Here is a 19,668-nt window from a genome sequence, read left to right as displayed (position 1 = left end):
AATAATTAATAATTTAATAATTCCTAATAATTTCATTTCGAAAATATTAACACAGTATAGGGTTTATTTATTTTGTATAGTGTTTGTACAGTGTTGTAAGTCAGAAAGAAGTCCTATTTGGAATTATTTTGTTGATGAATGAAAAATCTGTCACAAAATATTCGCAAAAACAGCGCATGACACTGCATTTAAGAGTAACCTAAAATCACTACCAATGTTTATTAGCTGCACCTCTCTGCCTCCCCTTGAGCGACATGGCCTAGAGCAGGGGTGAGCAACCTTCTTAATCAACGGACCTATTTAAATTTTAAAATTTTTTGGCGGACCGCACATAAAGTAATACTTATTAATAATCTACAAAACTTTTATTTATAGTAAACATTAGAATAAAAAAATATAAAATTAAACAAAAAGTAAAGATTAAATATACTAATTTTAATGCAAAATAAAAACAAACAATAAAAGAACAATAAAACGAATTGTCTTGAAATTTTAATGAGAAATTTGGCACTGTTTAGTTCAATGCAAGCTGATCAATATCAACCGGAATTGATGAGGTACCTAAACGTACGCAGCTTTCTAATCGTGCATCACTCAGTCTTCATCAGTGGTCATTTTTGATTAATTTTATGGTTGAAAATAATTGTTTGCAAACATACGTACTTCCGAACACACTTGCATTGCATTTTTCATCAAAAGCGGAAATTTGTCGGGGATTCACATACGATTTATAAAAAATTTTGATGCTTACTGAGAAAAATACATTTTTTAAGTCGGTATTATTCTGCATATCAATCATTTTCATTTGAAAGTCTTCGAGAATTGTATCCACATCGATATTAAATGGTGAGGAAAACATTTTCGTTTAATATAATTAATTCAATTTTAGAAATGCTTGGCGGGCGGCATAAACATGTTTAACGGGCCGCAAGCGGCCCGCGGGCCGCGTGTTGCTCATCCCCGGCCTAGAGCATGGGTAGGCAAACTTTTAAGCTGGAAGAGGCATTCGCACTAAAATATTGTTTCGTGAATTTCAAAGAGCTACTAAATGTTAATTCGGCTTTTACATATCATCTCAAATTTATATCAGATAAAGAAGTGGTAATTAAATAAAATACGACTTTATTAATTGACTGAAGACTGAAGTTATATTAAAAAATCAATGCAAACAGTGACTGCATTTTTCTAGAAAGTTTTGGTAAGTCTGGCATACAACAAGTAGTTTTTAGTTTAAGACTTTACTGTAAATTATGATTAGTTATTTGGATTCTTAGATTACTCTTTATTAAGTGCAAAGAAGAGAAAGCTTGCTCGTACGAAAGTGTTGACCCAAAGAGCGTCCGCACACCAAAAGCCATCTTTTTATTTGCTTATAGCATTCCGGAAAATTATTCCAGGTAACGAAAATTAGGTTTAGTCATCACTTTTATAGCTGTCCACTTATGCTGCGATCTCGCAAAACATTTTTGCTTTTCCAGCTCTTCTAAGCCACTATACTTACACTAGAATATTTCGAAATCATTGATCTTTAAATCTAGTAATTGGATTTTAAATTTACATGAAAAGGAGTAAAATTTAGTTCCTTGTTGTTTGCTCTGAGAGGATTCGCAATGAAAGCCAAGGTAGGCTTATTTAGTTTGAACTGATCAAATCGTTTATCAAAACCATTCTTCATTGTTTTGATTGTTCTTGTGAAGTAACTATCAGTGTCAATAGAAGCACGGTTTTGAAGTTCCCATCCCGCTTTCTTAAGGTTTTAAAATGTAATAATGTATCCATGTCAATACAATCTACCAAAAGAAACAATTTATTTTCAAAACCAACTACTTCCTCCATTAGTAAAGAAGATGCAGTTTCTTTTTTCCTTGAATGTATATGCTTCACGTGGTTATGAGTATCATTAGGTTTTTTTTCGAGCACTGTTAAGATAAAAAATAGACAACATTCTGTACAAATTTTGTGATAGTTTGAAATCTATATACAATACACACTAAAATGGCGTCTGTTGACTTTGTAATACGCACAAATACTCGTGAACACATCACGGCAAAACAATATCTTTAAGTACACTGCTTATGCTTCCACCTGTTAAGTGTACGCTATCGTCTGTTGATCAATTCAAAATTAATTTTAAGAGTTCTAGTTTATCAAATGACTTATGAGATTGTATCTCCTTCTGTCTAATAGCAAACACGTGCAAAATTAATTGATTTCCGAAGTGTGGAAGTCAGGTTGTAATGAGCCTAAACATGTAACGAAATTACACAAATCGATATAATTGACTGAAATAATATTTGCGCCCTGTTTTTTGAATAGTCAATAGAAAGTAGGTGTAAAAAACTAAAAATTAATAAAAATTTTTTTAATTGTTTATGTTACAATCGAAGAAATTAATATAAATCAACTTTGAAGGCAACTGCCTTAAATTAAAGTTACTAAAAACAAGTTACCACTATAAGTAATGTTAGATCGGTCTACTTTAGTCTTTNCACCTTCAACGAAATTTCCTTTCCGAGGCTTTGTGTCAGCCCAATCACATATTGTGTCAATACTCATCATTTTATCGTAATTTAAAAGCTTGGAAATTGCACGGTACACTATAGGAACTACGATAAATTTTCCCTAATCGGCGCCATGTTTTTAGGCTCCTCCCATTTGACGGATCCCAATAACTTACCTTAAATTAATAAGAAAAATTTTTTGTTACTGCTGTCACACTCTCGCCGGGAATCGAACCAGGGATCTTTGACTTTAGGGACCATTTTACGAGTTACGAGATCATGGGTTTGATACCCGGCGAGGGTGTGACAGCAGCGACAAAAATACAACGTCTAATTATACAACACGCTATTGAAGCGAAACTTCTCAAACACACAAACATTCCGGGATAGGGGTTAAGGAATTGGTTTAATAGTATCATTTGTACACTATGAGTTTAAATTTTACACTACATATACATGCCGGAGTTGCCTGTAACGAACGTTGCATTGAAGCGCGCTCACGACTCAAGCGATCCCCACCACGAACTCGACTACGTGGCCGAGTAGAGGCGGGACATTCGTTGCACGATTTCCTTACATAGTAACTCGCATGAAACGAACTTACCATACCTTGCGTAAAGAAGTTTCACTTCAAAAAAAAAAAGAATAACATTACACCAACAGATCATCATCATAAGGTCATCAGTCCGAACACTGGTTGGACACGTACCTCCACTCTTTCCTATCCTGAGCTAAACTTCGCATTTCCCTAAAACTAGAACAGCCCACATCCTTAAATATTTGCGAAGAGTAATCTAATCTAGGTCTACCTCTACCCCTCCTAACTCCTGTTTCTGCCTCTAATATGTCTCTGACTAGACCTTCATGCCTGAGAAGGTGTCCTACCAACCTATCTCGCCTATTTTTTATTGACTTCCATAGAGTCCTCTGTTCTCCTATTCTTTCCAATACCTCTTCATTTCTAACCTTTTCTACCCACGATATCCTCATCATCCGCCTATAACACCACATTTCGAACGCTTCTAACCTTTTCTTTTCCGCCGCTCCCACTGTCCATGTTTCGCACCCGTACAACGCCGTGCTCCAAACATACACCTTTAACAACCTTTTTCGAATTTCTAAATTAACCGTTCGCGAGCATAGAAGTGACTTCTTTTTATTAAAGGCGACACGACCCTGCGCTATCCTCTGCTTTATATCCCTACTACTCCTTCCATCCTCACTTATCTGACTTCCTAGGTATCTAAAATCAGCCACTTCTTCTAATTTTTCGTCTCCTATCTTTATATTCGCTCTTTCCCTACTTTTTCTTCCCTTGCATATCAGTATTTTAGTTTTACTTTTATTTATTTTCATACAGTACTGATCTGTCAGTACCGCTTCCATTTTATTTAAAGCTATCTCTAGGTCCTCCTTGCTAGATGCTAATACTGCTATATCATCTGCAAATCTAAGCATACTAATCTTTTGCCCTTGCACATCTATCCCTACAGTTGTACTGTCTTTAATGATGTTGATGGCGTCTTCGATGTATAGATTAAAAAGTAGCGGTGACAGTGTGCATCCCTGCCTGACTCCCTTCCTAATATTTACTTCTCTACATTGCATCCCCAGCTCTATAACTGCCTGTTGCTCTTTATACAAACTAAGTATCACTCTTCTATCTTTGTAATTCATCCCTACATTTTTAAGTATATTTACCAACAGATGTGTAACAGAAATGCATGTTGTCAGCATCGGACTTTGAAGAAAGTTCAACATTTTCAGAAATTCAGGAAAGTAAAGATGCTTCTTTAAAGATATGATTCCAACTAGGCAGTTATAACGTCGGTCCTGATTTTTCGCGTACCTAAGCAACCTCTAACCACTGCACCACTTACTGTTGTCTTTTCACCTTGTCTGTACTGCAATCCTCATGAAGCATTTTCTAACTTAAATGACTATAATTGCCTAAGAAAGAGTATTAAAAGAAATTATTTCTTCCTTTATAGATTAGTAAATGATTTTCATTGTTCGATAGCACAAGAAGCATTTCTTTATGGAAATTCAACAAAATGATTTTTTTTTTATAGTAGGTACCAACTTTGTAACAAGATTAGTTGCTTTAAAATTCTTAACTTACTATACCACAAGTTAATTTTACTTGCCATTGTGTGCAAGTAAACTAGCCATAATGAAGTTTTTATTGCTTATATACGTTGTAAGAAATGACCGGTGCTTTCTCAAGATCTCTAGAGAAATCTCCACTTCTAGAAAGCATCAGGCGCAGTTAATTACAGCGTATAAGTTGTTACACACTAGAAAGTATTTTATTACACTGTAATTTCTAAATAAACTTCGCGTGCACCTTTTACTTTAAAATTATTTTTTAATATTTTATTAAACAACCGTATTAACAGTTCATGTTCTTTTTCAGGTATATCTATGCACAAAGGTTACGCATTCGTGCAATTCACAAACCCCTTTGATGCAAGAAGTGCTTGTTTAGGTGAAGACGGCAGGACCGTACTCAGTCAGATTTTGGGTGAGTATTGAACATATTGCATACTTGACGAAAAATCTTATAAATTGTGTTTTATTATACTATTTATAAGAAAGGAATGACAATGTAGGTAACTTTTGTAAGAAATGTCTACAGTAGCGTTTAATAACCTCTACAATTTGTGATGGAGGTATCAACACTATTTGATTAATTAATACATTTTGATGATAAATTTTTTTGTAAGCGCACTATAAAAATCGTAGTAATACGAGGTATAATTGAATATTGCTTAATTCAAGGAATAGTCAATGGACTTGCCAGTTTCATATAGGTATTAAGCTGTGTGCAATGCAAATACTTTTTTGATTTCAAATGTAAAATACGAAATAGATTTCCTTTTTGTATTTTAAATGCTAAATGCAAAATACGTATTTTAGAATACTTTCTTCAAAAAAACTACTTTTGCAAGATCAGAGCCAAAATAGGATTGCAAATAATTTTATTGATGTAAAATCACCATTAATTATTTTATTTATAACCCCATTTTGTTTCTTATCTTTTACACATTGTAATAAGAGAACGAAATAGAATCCATAGTTTCTTTAGCTTCGGGTTGATCTAATAAGTGAAGTTTTCCGAATCGTTTTCTAAGAATTTTAGATTATGTGGATTTATTAGCACACCACAATATCTTCTAGTTTTCAGTTTTACACATATTGTTTTGGGGGCTGTTTTGTCGTAATTCATAGAATTTCGTAGGTCCTTGCTAAAGGTACGATAAGTGGTGATTTGGCAGGTGCCGATATCAATTTTGAACTTCAAAATTCCATGGACCAAAAGTTAGTTATCACAGATATTTGGTAGGATGAACAATCTCCATTTGACGTTAAAGCGTATTATCAAAAGTGGGAAGTTTCGCCCGTGTAAGACGAACGTTTCGAACTTGCACTGGTTTGTATGCGACTTTTCCCTTTGGAAGTAGATACCTAAAAACAAAAATGTTTCAAAATAACTCCCCAAGGACTATATAGACATTATAAGAAAGGAGTCGAGGTGAAGTGCTCACAGTATAACTAGAAATAAAGCGCAATGTTATGAGTAGCTTTGCAACGAGGCTGCAAGAATGTGTGCTACAAAACGGGGACCACTTCTCGTACATTATTTTTTAAAAAGAACGATTGTGTATATATAGAATATGTCTATTCGTGTAGATTGTGTTTTTATCTATAAATTTGGCGACACACTAACAATTATATAAATTAAAACAACATAGTTAAACCACTGCTATACTGGCATTGCACGTGCGAAAGCGAATAATTCTGTATAATAAATATAAATAAATTCTGAAAGCGAGACTTGAGTCTCCATCTCTCGTTGAGTCTCTCTGGTGTCGCTGAGAGAGACTGTCTAGAGACTGTCAAAAAAAACTGTTTAGCGTCTCTGAACGAGAGACTCGAGTCGCTTATAGAGATATCCTCGTTTTGTGTCCAATCTCTGAACGAGAGACTTGAATCTCTCAATAAGTGGCGTCTCGATAGACATGGTTAAAATTTTCTAAGTTCAACATATTTTAGAGATTTCAGTCTTTCTACGAAAGACTCGAGTCTCTCAATTTTTCAGTTTTATTCATTCAGTCTCTCTGTGAGAGACTCGAATCTCTGAATTAACAAGTTTATCGCTCTAGTCTCTCATACAGAAACTGTGAGAGATCCATAAAAACACGTAGGCAATAACTGAGAGACCGTGAAAGACTGTGAGAGACGCTGAAAGACTCTGAGAGACTGGAGAGAGACTGAAAATTTTTGTCTAGAGATACCACTATACTATTTGAATTTCTTCTCGAAGCACGACCAAGCAGCAAAATGCATTTAAAAAAGTCTCCTCCGCTATTTTACTGTATGCATCCGTAAAATTTGGCAGTACACTTCAAGAATCGCTGGTTGAGAATCACAGTACTAAATCAGAGTCGGCCAAACGGCTTTTTTGACTCCCGAGTCCTCCTCAGGTATACCCAAGGAGCTTCTCATTACTCCTGTGAGTGCGAGTGAGATGATTTTTTCCTTTTCTTGTCCTTCCATTTTGTAGGTGAGTCCCCTTTTCCATAGCCAAACCCAATAGTATTGCGAACGTAGTCCGACACGCTATCTTTGTGCTGCGGGACGATTATTAGAAAATTTTCGTTGGTGTTATTTAAGTTGCGAGAGAGGCTTCGCTCGTCTACGAGATGAAGGGACTTGATATGGGAGTGGAAGGGAAAAGAAAATGAGAAAGCAATATGGGTCATTACTGCTTACCCTCTCGTACTCATTGAAGGGTATGAAGTGACCCAAATTAACCTCAGGTAGCGGCCCCTACGAAGTTTTCCCAGCACTGTACTAGACTCTGTCTGTTTCTTTTTTGTTCATAAAAATTACTCCCTTCGGAGTATAATCGCTCGCTCTACTTAGTGTTCGCAGGCAGGCATAAAAACACTCATGTTATACTTCGTTTACTTTCATGTGACCTTCAGTTTAGCCGGCGCAAAGTAGAAAAGAACAGCACTAGGCCAGAAAAAGATGGAGACAACTCGCGGCCAAACTATTAACCGGCGAGGAGCGTATAATCCGTACAGTACTGCAAGGAAAAAGTGACCATTTTTTCCACTACAATTGCATTGCTCAAATGTGTTGTTGATGGTACCATTTACTGCTAAAAATATCAACGAGATGTTTACTTATATACGAAGACATATTAAAGGCTTTAACGCATGTTTTCGACCCTCACTACTATTCATGATTGAACAAAACTTTTGGCAGGTTCTGTATGAAAAAGTATGTTTAATGAACAAGAGTCGAGAGTATAATGAGCTTTTTTCTCCCTACCTGTGAGATTTCTCCCTACTTGTAAGATTCGCATTCGTATAAATTGAACTGAGTGCAAACAGAACCGATCAATATCTACTCGGTGCTCGGTTACTCGGTAAAAATTGTACTCGATCCATTTGTAGTACCCGGTAGTATAAAAATGATAGCTAATATATGCATATAAGATACCCCTCGTGGTTAAAGCGATTAGTTTATAGGAAATTGAAATTGAAGATTTATTTCTTTTCCTTCTGAGAATTGAAATTGAGAATTCTTAGAGAAAGATATTGCGTCTCGTCTTTCGCTTTTCAAACACGACCGTTGACTTTAGCGTAACTGCAACTGATGTGTCGAAAAGATCGAGAAGGCTAAGTACGTATAAGATAGGGCAATCGGCAAACACAGGGAAAACGAGCGCAAAGGATCGCCGAGTGCGTGATAAGGGATAATAATATCATCGGGAACGAGCTTTCGCGTTCTCCCACGGCTTTTCAGCCAGGGGGAGTGTTATTTGGGATGGGGGGTGAAAAGAGAAGGGGGAGTGGCGCAAGGAGCGGTTCGTTTCGCCTCGAAGCTACACTAACGCCTCATGGAAGTCAACATAAATTCCAACTTATCCGGCGCGGCGTTCTGCCGGCGCGTTGCAGATGTTTAGATTAAGTCGGAGCTCGGGCAGGGATAGAAATTGCGTTACTTGGATGACTGTTGGCTAGCTCCGTGGATGGATATGGTAGTTGATGAGTGTCTACTTTCAACTGCATCGTTCTGCAAACGTGTAGGAAAATGTAGCAACATAAGCATAAGTATACTTTTGCTAAAAATTCACAAACCTCGTACATTATGTAAACATCTTCGTAGTATGTACATACTAGACGCAGTTGCTTGTCTTTACTGTTTTAATTACCCTAGGTATAAGTAAATATTATTAGTATTATGATTTGTATCACCGTTTGTGATTAGTGGGTAAGTCAGGACTAAGTAGGCTTCCGTAAAATAAAATAAATTATGTAATGCATTTATAACGATGTGAAATTAAACAGTTAAAGTTTTCGGAATTTTCCTTTTCTTGGATATGACCACATGGTAACGGTAATGGGACGCGAGTTTCAGACAAAAGACTTCCGGGCGTCCCCATCTATGCCGACGACAAAGGAATGAAACTGACCATGAGAAGGAACGATTTCTTTTCGAAAAAAATAGAGTCCTCATGATACGTAACCAAAAACATCTCCAGGTTCAATAACGAAGTTATCTTTTTCTGTAAATTCCATATTTTTTACGGGAATTTAGTGTTATGTGAGAATTGGACGCAACACTTCGACATTATTCAATCATCGAATATTTATCCCTTACATGTTTATTGGCATTTACATGTAACCTAAAGTAAGAGGCCTAGCAACCGTTGACCGTTAACCCCGATCGATAATTTTATTTTTCATGATATTGTTCCAATGTTTGTTTAAAGAAATAAAACTGACAAAATTGCAACCTCAATTTTTAAATGGGTAAATTGAGTTCCGGATGACCTACTTAGTGCCTACATCGTTAAATATAAATTAAATTAAACTAGTACCGGCCGTAGTCGAAGTACAAATCGTGTCAGTTTATTTTACTTAAGCAAATAAAAGGAATTGCAGTAGTAAAGAATCGAACCCGGGCCGTCAGCGTTGGAAGAAAGCATTCTATAGTCGGGACGATCAAAATTGGAAAAGTTTACAATAAATTTCTTGTTTCCACTTGGGACTGTGGTCATTTGCTGCGTTTTGAACACGTCCTTCTTAAGTAAGGAAATGCTTCGTGAGGAGTACAGACAAAATGAAAAGAGATAACCGAATAATAGTGAGCGGTGCAGCTGTTAGAAGTTGCTTGGGTTCGCAAAAGATCAGGGTCGGCTTCATAACAGCCTGATTGAAATTATATCTTTAAATAAGTATGTTGCTTTCCTAAATTCTTGAGAATGTTAAACTTCCTTTAAAGTCCAATGCTGGCAGCATGATTAAATTTTCCTTGTCTGCTTCTTCTTCTGTTACACATTAATTGGTATAATGATATTCCTTTGTTTTTGTTAGTGCTTGCTGCAATTCCTACCTTACATCTCTCTTCTATGTTTATGAATCCCTATAACGTCTGTTGTGAGTAAGAGTTACGTGTTCTGTTAGCAACAGCTTTAGTCTGTTTAGCAAGTTGAAAGAAGAAAGTCAATGCAACAGTTTTATTGCGGACTATGCTAAGTTTGAAAGTCCCAACTATACCACTCAACCACTGACGCGTTAGAGGTTCCCGATGATTCGCTACGCCCTTATCAGTCGCTGATTTTATTCAATTCATTTCTGTATTTACTCATTTATCATCATTATTTTCTGAACAGTTTCTTTATACGTTACAATAATTCAGAGCCGGGCAAACTCGGCTCTTTTGACTCCCGAGTGCTCCTCAAGGTTAACCAAGTAGCTCCTCATTGATCCTGCGAGTGCGAGTGAGATGATTCTTTCCTTTTCTTATCCCTTCCATTTCGTCGGTGAGTCCCCTCTTCCATAGCCAAACCCAATAGTTTTGTAAACGTAGTAACGAAAATTTTCGTAGGTATTATTTAAGTTGCGAGAGTGACTTCGCTCGTCTACGGGATGAAGGGGCTTGATATGGGAGTGGAAGGGAGAAGAAAAAGACAAAACAAAATTATTCATTACTGCTTACTCTCTTACTTTTTAATCTATACATCGAAGACGCCATCAACATCATTAAAGACAGTACAACTGTAGGGATAGACGTGCAAGGGCAAAAGATTAGTATGCTTAGATTTGCAGATGATATAGCAGTACTAGCATCTAGCAAGGAGGACCTAGAGATAGCTTTAAATAAAATGGAAGCGGTACTGACAGATCAGTACTGTATGAAAATAAATAAAAGTAAAACTAAAATACTAATATGCAAGGGAAGAAAAAGTAGGGAAAGAGCGAATATAAAGATAGGAGACGAAAAATTAGAAGAAGTGGCTGATTTTAGATACCCAGGAAGTCAGATAAGTGAGGATGGAAGGAGTAGTAGGGATATAAAGCAGAGGATAGCGCAGGGTCGTGTCGCCTTTAATAAAAAGAAGTCACTTCTAAGCTCGCGAATGGTTAATTTAGAAATTCGAAAAAGGTTGTTAAAGGTGTATGTTTGGAGCACGGCGTTGTACGGGTGTGAAAAATGGACAGTGGGAGCGGCGGAAAAGAAAAGGTTAGAAGCGTTCAAAATGTGGTGTTATAGGCGGATGATGAGGATATCGTGGGTAGAAAAGGTTAGAAATGAAGAGGTACTGGAAAGAATAGGAGAACAGAGGACTCTATGGAAGTCAATAAAAAATAGGCGAGATAGGTTGGTAGGAAACCTTCTCAGGCATGAAGGTCTAGTCAGAGACATATTAGAGGCAGAAACAGGAGTTAGGAGGGGTAGAGGTAGACCTAGATTAGATTACTCTTCGCAAATAGTTAAGGATGTGGGCTGTTCTAGTTTTAGGGAAATGCCAAGTTTAGCTCAGTATAGGAAAGAGTGGAGGTACGTGTCCAACCAGTCTTAGGACTGATGACCTTATGATGATGCTTACTCTCTCGTACTCATTGAAGGGTATGGAGTGACTCAAACTAACCTCATGTAGCGGCTCCTGCGAAGTTAAAGTTTGCCCGGCTCTGCAATAATTGTTTTCAAAATAACACTCACTATGTGGGGTCGCCAATCATTTAACTAAGTTGAATCCAGCACACTGACCTGTTTAGAAGGGAATGGTGCAGGTTTCCGAACAAGAGCGTAGAGTTAACACGTGTGGTGTAAGGAATGTAAGTAAGCAACGCGCACGCACGACTAGAAACCAAAAGAATTGATTTGGTCTGTAATTTTTTTTGCCTTGTAATTATTAAAATTAATTGCTTTTGTTGTCAAGGTCTTATTCATTTTTTAAATTATAGTTCAACATTCATTACGAACATTTTAGCGCAATCTCAAGCTAGTATTGTAACAGGATTCTTCCTAGTCATCCTTTCACAATGAATTATAATGGAAGTAAATTATTCTGAACCGGCGGAAGGTAACTCCACCCTAATTAGAACAATAAAAAAATCGTGATAGCTGTTTTCGTGATAGGGCCCTTTTGTTCGTTTTAATCAAGAGAAAACGAGAATTTAACCGCTCCCATATTTCACATGAAACAGGTTATTCCCAGCTGAAAAACTCAAGTCCGCTGTCTCCAAAATAGCATCATGTCAACGAATTTAATATATTAGGTTTCTTGTATTTACGCAATAAAATAATCAGATGAAGATAATTAATTCTTGTTTTGGCTTTCAGGCAACTGATTTTGTCATTTACTTTTAATGAGTTAGCTGTTTAGTAGTAAGAAGTGCAAAGAATAAAAGTAAATAAGAAGTAAAACAAAGATATTGGTATCTAACAGAGGTGAATGTGTGAAATTTTGGGTCACAGCGTTTCATTTTGGTATTCATGTCATTAGATTTTGTCGTTAATTCCTGTTGATAAGGGTTTATGTTAATTAGTCTTTCTTATCTTTGAGTAATCAAACATCTTTTACTCTAATAACTAATTTATTTTTCTAATTATTCTTCAAATAACACCAGCATGATAATCGCTCGCTTCCTCGGTCTTCTAATCCGTCTTCGATCACTGTACTGTCCTAATCTCGAGGCAGCAGTTTATATGAGCTGGATTTGTTCTAGAAAGAATCCATTCCAGAACGTAAGTTCTAGAGAATTCTGACCTTATTATGCTGCCGCAATCTTGGCAACTACCTTTAGGCCGTCTACACACGACAATATCAATATTATACATACATGTATAGTGAATGCCACACATAACGATTTCGTATTCTATAACATCGGTTTGCAGACAACTTCATAATTTTATACTTTTGTTTGGGCTTTTATGTTAATCCTAGTAATGACATTCGTTTGTAATATTTAAATAATACCTTTTATAGCGACTATGATGATTTTAACAATATAAATTTTCTCCTTAAAATAATTCGAAGTGGTCTGTATTTCTGTCGAAACTGCCAGACGCGGATCGCGATTTCGATCTTTTTAGATCTCATCAGCGCTTGGCAGAAAGCTTCGACAGAACACAGACCAACTTTTACCTGCTGTCTTAACAGCGCGTTTTAGAAAATACCACAAATGGCGCGGTAAACGCCATCTGTAGTGCGATGCTACATTTTAGGATTACGTATGCTCCAACAAGGTTCATTTAAATATATGGATATCTACTTGCTGAGATCCAAAAAGATCGAAATCGCGATCCGCGGCTGACAGTTTCGACAGAATACAGACCACTTCGAAATATGGTAACGTGCCTATCACGTACTGGTTAGCTACGCCGGGATTCATTTCCGCAAGTAGATATTATCCATATATTTAAATGGACCTTGTTGGAGCATACGTAATCCTAAAATGTAGCATTGTACTACAGATGGCATTTACCGCGCCATTTGTGGTATTTTCAAAAACGCGCTGTTAAGACAGCGGATAAAAGTTGGTCTGCGTTTTGTCGTAGCTGTCTGTGACGCGCTGATGAGATCCAAAAAGATCGAAATCGCGATCCGTGTCTGGCAGTTTCGACAGAATACAGACCACTTCAAATTATTTTATTCGATTATGGTAACGTGCCTATCACGTAGTGGTTAGCTACGCCGGGATTCATTTCCGCAAGTGGATGATATCCATATATTTAAATGGACCTTGTTGGAGCATACGTAATCCTAAAATGTAGCATCGTACTACAGATGGCGTTTACTGCGCCATTTGTGGTATTTTCTAAATTTTCCCTATAACAAAATTTTTGAATCCGGATAAAACGACAGTCCGTTGTTTGGGTTCGGTGATATGTATCTATAAAGTTTACAGTAAACAGTAAACAGTAAACCATAAACCAGTTTATTGACTGAGGATGCCCTTAATCAAAGGCTACCACCACCGATAACGAAATCTGGCGATCGGCACGTTCGCAACATATTACAGCGGGAGAATCGACCCTGAGTGTAGATTTAGCCTTATTTTCGTTTCAATTTTTTATTAGATACACAATAGAAGCTGCATCAACGTCGAATGGAAATTGCATATTTTGTTAATTAAACTAGCAGTTGCATATTTAATGTATATTATATGGATGCATTTACTTCATAAACTGTTCATAATGATTATGCATTGAAATGTTATCTACATTAATTATTTATTGATAGAATTTATCGGTTATAGAGATCGAATTTGATCATTATCGTATACAAGTATAATGAATTTAAAGTTGTAAGTTCTAACTCATTAAAACACAAGTACAATACCGGGTGTTTCTGAACTTCCTGATTCAATCAGCTGGCAATTAATGGCATGCGTGTAAGTAGTAGTAAACTGCTGATATTTACTTTATTAGTCGTTCCATAACCGGCACTGTTTACATTCTCCATCGATGTAGCTGCTTTTTCAGTTTTATCACAAATATTTTTGCCTCTTAACCACGCTGCTTTATTCACCATGCGATTCTTTATTACATCCAGTTAACACTCTCCAAAGCTTCCCATTTATTTCAGAAACACGCTGTATAAAGAGTAGAGAATAGAAATAATAAAAATCACAAAAACGAGTATTCTATTATTTTTTTGGGAAAAATATTCACCTTTCCACCGTGATAACTCGTTACATATCATCCTTCCAAAAATGTGTTTATACCAAAAATGTGAGGAATTTTGTCTCTATTACTTTTGCTAGACATTTTGGGGCACCCATTCTGGACTAACTATGAAGAAGTATTTAATCCTTTTAATTAAGATGGCGGCTCGAAAGATCTTCCACAATGTCGAAAACGTGGATTTTTATCAAGGCCCAGATTCTAACAACATATTTCAAAAATTATTACTGCACCACCCTTTTGTAGGGGTCCCTATCGACTGGACTAATTTTCTTGAGGTTTAGACAAAGTGTTTCAAAGTACAGGCCTGACGCTGAAAGTTGGCGGAAATTTTAAAATGGCGTGGATGCGCGGTGGCAAAAGTAGGCAGTTTTAGGTATAACGATTGCAGCCCTCTTTCTTCAGTATTCCTATCAGGGGCGTAGATTAAAGATTTAAAAATAGGGATCAGTGAGCAAGTAATAGACAGACAAACAGAAGAACTAATTGTGGATGTTGTTGACAGTGATAGAGATTCCCATGATGACAGTGAATGTGAAAACTAACTATAAAACAAAAGCAATAGGTTTATTTTTTCTTTTTGGTAAGTAATGTTTCATCATTATTTCATCATTATTTTCTAGTACGCTACCGTCCTATCTGTATTAATACTGTAATTTACGCCTACTGAAAGCTTATTTGTGTATCGGTTCCAAGTGACTTCTCCAAATAGGTCATAAATGGGCAAGTACCTGCGCGACCGCTCGCCAGCTTCTTTCGTCCGACCTGTACTTACTTTGCACATAATAACTCAATGGCGTAGACGCAACCTCTCGTTCANATTAATACTATAATTTACGCCTACTGAAAGCTTATTTGTGTATCGGTTCCAAGTGACTTATCCAAATAGGTCATAAATGGGCAAGTACCTGCGCGACCGCTCGCCAGCTTCTTTCGTCCGACCTGTACTTACTTTGCACATAATAACTCAATGGCGTAGACGCAACCTCTCGTTCATTTAAGAGTAAGTAATTTTTTCTTCAATGCAAAATGAACATATTTTCTGCACACCGAATATGCACTTCGTATATCAGGACCGAAATGGACCCTTAATTAATAGTGTCGTGTATTAGTGAACAAAGGGTTGTACGCGTCAACTCGTCAACAGCAGACAAAACATTGCCGCATTACCAACGTATGTATACACCTATATAATGGGTACTTTTTTCGATTGTCATCTAGGACTCCTCCTTCATTTAGCCATTATGCGGTAGAACAGTCACGACACTGAATTTAGCCAAGAAATACCTAACGAAAAGACAAAACGGCTCGCTAACAGAAAAAGAGAATAGCGGCGCTCCCGAATACATCCACAGAATAAAACGACTAATTGAGATTATGCACGCTACCGTTTGGAATATGAATCTTAATGCCGTTAATGCCGTTGGTAGACGTGTTCTTCGCTTGATAAAAAGATGATTGAAATAACTTGATCGGAATTGGTCTTTGTCGAAAGCATTCTTTTATTTGCTTTATGTAATTACCTATCTAAAATGCCCGGATTATCACTAATGTCTTCCGAAAAATACTGAACAATGGAATACAATTAAGACAAAAATAGAGTCTTAATGGTTTCTGGATAAGGGCGTGCTTTCTTTATCGGGATGAAGATATTAAACTTAAAACTCCGACCTATTATCTTAATGTTAAAATAAACGTTGTGAAAACTTTATGTCGGCAAATTGAATTTAAAAAATTAAAATACTAAAGGATTCAGCTTTTTTGGAGTTTATAATTGGTTGAATCCAATCCTTCCATTAATAAGACTCGTTATGATTGCAGTACGTTTATTAGACAACATACATAAAGTATATGGGGTCTGTTCAAAAAGTATCGTAAATTTTGAATTTCCGCGGGTTACGTATATTTCGTTTTTCGATTTTTTTGTGACGTTACGTTGGTACTCATATCACTCACTTATACCGATAAGTTCAGCCATGTTGAATACTCATTTAATTATTGACAGCTGTTTTACTTGGCTTTTGGCTCGTTTTCGACTTTGTCTATTCCAAAAAATGGATCAAAGAATCTGTATCAAATTTTGTGTGAAAAAATTAATTGCGCGGACGCATTCCGAATGGTGACTGGGGCATATGGTGAAGCTACCTTGGACCGAAACAATGTTTATCGGTGGTACAAAATGTTCTCAGAGGGCCGAGAAGATGACGAAGAACGTGCCGGACGCCGGAGCACGTCAACCACAGACTAAAACGTTGATGAAGTGAAGAAAATAGTATTGGCCAATCGTCGAATCACCGTTAGAAAAGAAGTTGCTGAGGACCTAAACATTATCGATTGACTCCTGCTATTTGATTTTAACCAATAATTTGGACATGAGACAAGTGACCGCGAAATTTGTACCAAAATTTCGACCAAAAATGGCATCGCATTAACATTGCTAAGGAGCTGTTGCACTCTGTTCGTGACGACCCAAATATGCTCCAGAGGGTCATAACTGGTGACGAATCATGGGTTTATGGTTATGACGTGGAAACCAAAGCTCAATTATTTCAATGGAAGCCGCCGCACAAGCCAAGATGAAAAAAGCTGACCGTTAGGTCGAATGTGAAGGTTTTGCATAGGGTAGAACGGTCAATAAGGATATTACCTACAAGTATTATGCGCAATTTGCGCGAAGAAATCCTCCAGACACGCCCGGATTTGTGGAAGAACAAAAATTGGCTTTTACACCATGATAAGGCCCCTGCTCACACGTCGTTGCTTGTGTGCGAATTTTTGGCCTTGCCTCAAACGTGTTCATGCTCAATTGTATATGCACATTAAGTGACGTAAAACAAAGAAATAACAGCATTTTTTATTTAAGTAGTCTAGTTCTAGTTCCTCAGTTACTATCCCAGAAGTTATAGCAAAATCCAAAGGCTCGTGCATCAAGGGAAGTACTGAATGCTATCTGCTAAAAGCGAGGAATAACAAAAATACTTAATAATTCAGAATATATATGTGTGTCACCAAAAGTACTGCGAACAGTAGATATGGTTCCAAAAAAGTCCATTCTTAAAAAAAATATTTTATTTCAGTGCGATACACATTATACTGTTAGGAATTGCAATTTTTATGTTTATTTAATTTGGGAAGTTTCTTTTAAATACAAATGTGCCATATACCTAGGTCTCTCCAACTAGATGGATCAGATATTCTCAGTATTTCTAAAAAGAGACTGATGAAGATCTTCTGACCTACATTCGGGTTTTACACTGGACCATAGGTCAACGGACTTCACGTCCATCACTATTTGAATACTACAGATGGCGTTTACCGCGCCGTTTATAGGATCTTACAAAACGCTGTGTTAAGGCAGTAAGTAGAGTTGGTCTGTTTCTGCCGAAGCTGCCTGTGACGCGTTGATGAGATCCAAGATGGCGATTTCGACAGAATATTGACCACCATTAACTCCTTTGTTCGATTTTGGCAACGTACCTATCATATATGGTGAATTCAGTTCAGAAAAAGATATCCATCAATATAAATTGACCTTGTTGAACATATTGAATTCCATTCAATGTATACTTCGTTTACTTTCTTTAGCGATGTGCCCCTTCCAATGTTTTGGATGCGCCCTGGCAAAATCGTAGGTAGGGAGAAAAAAGCTCATTATACTCTCATTATACTCTCGACTCTACTTGTTCATTAAACATACTTTTTTCATACAGTACTTGCTAAAAATTTTGTTCAATCATGAATAGTAGTGCGAGTCGATAACAAGTGTTAAAGCCTTTAATATGTCTTCAAATATAAATATACATCTTGTTAAAATTTTCAGTAGTAATTGGTACCAATAGCAGCACATTTGAGCAATGCAATTTTAGTGGATACTGTACGGATTATACGCTCCTCATCGGTTAAGAGTTTGGCCGAGTGTTGTCTCCTTTCTTTTCTGGCCTAGTGCTATTCTTTTCTACTTTGCGCCGGTCAAACTAAGGGTCACATCGCTAGAGAAATTAAACGAAGTATAGCATTGTACTATAGATGAAGTTTTCTGCACCGTTTGTAGGATTTTATTGACTGGACTGTTATTCTATTGATTTTAATCATGTGTCCATGTCATTCTAAATTACCTCTACCGTTATTGACGCAACTTATTTCTGATTCATTTCTAAACTATTTCTGTTTCGAGTTAGTTTATTTTTTACTTTTAGTATTATCTGTCTGCGTTGACCACCACGAACTGTTTAAAGTAAAGTCACGAAAATGCTATTGTGAAACCCCAATCTGCTACTCTAATCTATCTCGGAAAGTTTCTTGTGTTGTTCAGCAGATTTCCCTCGACGGCACCTACCTTTTACGATTTGTAATTTAGGAAATTAATGGAGAGCAAAACCACTTTTCGTCGATATTTTTATTAACCGAATGAATGTTTTATTACGTTTCAGCTTTTTTACGGTACGTAATTGTATTATGCTGTGAAAAATCAATTTCGATCGCACTAAAAACTGTCTCTCATGAAAGAAATATTTTTAAATTAATGTTCTTGAGGCATTACGTTTAATGGATTTGAATATGAATATTTTTTTTAAATTATTTATTCAAAAACCTTTGTGGAAAAAGATAATTATTAACATTAAAGGGAAAATTTATTATCTTTCTAGAAAATTTCGACTTTTTCCAACAAAAAGTTTTATAAACGATAGGTAATTGTGTACATGAGCTGACCTGCAGTTTGAGAGGGGTGAGGGGTGCGAAGTGTGGTAGGGGTAACTATGTAGACTAAAAATGGGGTTATAGGCACTACAATTGTGATGAAGACATTGAACTAGACTACAGATACTGGAACGCGTACGCTATGTTAAATTTGTGAGCGCAAGTGTGCGAATAGCTCCGCTGCTGCGGAGTGGGATACCATCTCTCTTTCACACACAGGCGCTTATGAGTCAATATCGGAAGTCAGGTGAAAATGAGGCAGGTGTGCGATACCCGTGTATGATTTTACATTGCCGTGCGGTATCTTTATCGCAGAAATTATTAACAAATTATTGGCGTATTTTAAAATTTGTTAAAAAGCAATAAATTCATTAGAAATAATATTTATTGTGACCTAGTACAAACAAAACAATACAATTAATACGAAAAAGTTCTAATTTTAATTAACTAAATTATTCTAATTAAATTAAAGTAT

The 19,668-nt window shown here is 36.6% G+C and overlaps 1 protein-coding gene across 3 annotated transcripts in view; it reads left to right on the top strand.

Moving 5' to 3' along the window:
• Positions 1 to 19,668, top strand: part of LOC108738328 (heterogeneous nuclear ribonucleoprotein C) — a 339,083-nt gene that overhangs the window by 110,210 nt on the left and 209,205 nt on the right. For all 3 annotated transcript variants that reach the window (XM_025980376.1, XM_025980377.1, XM_025980378.1), the window contains one exon: positions 4,918 to 5,025. In XM_025980376.1, the coding sequence (XP_025836161.1) occupies positions 4,918 to 5,025 (108 nt within the window). The remainder of the gene's footprint in view (positions 1 to 4,917; positions 5,026 to 19,668) is intronic.

The sequence above is a fragment of the Agrilus planipennis genome, unplaced genomic scaffold, assembly GCF_000699045.2.
Source record: "Agrilus planipennis isolate EAB-ADULT unplaced genomic scaffold, Apla_2.0 scaffold190, whole genome shotgun sequence".
Classification (NCBI taxonomy): domain Eukaryota; kingdom Metazoa; phylum Arthropoda; class Insecta; order Coleoptera; family Buprestidae; genus Agrilus; species Agrilus planipennis.
The sequence above is the reverse complement of the archived record's forward strand: the minus strand, read 5'-3'. Positions and strand labels throughout refer to the sequence as shown.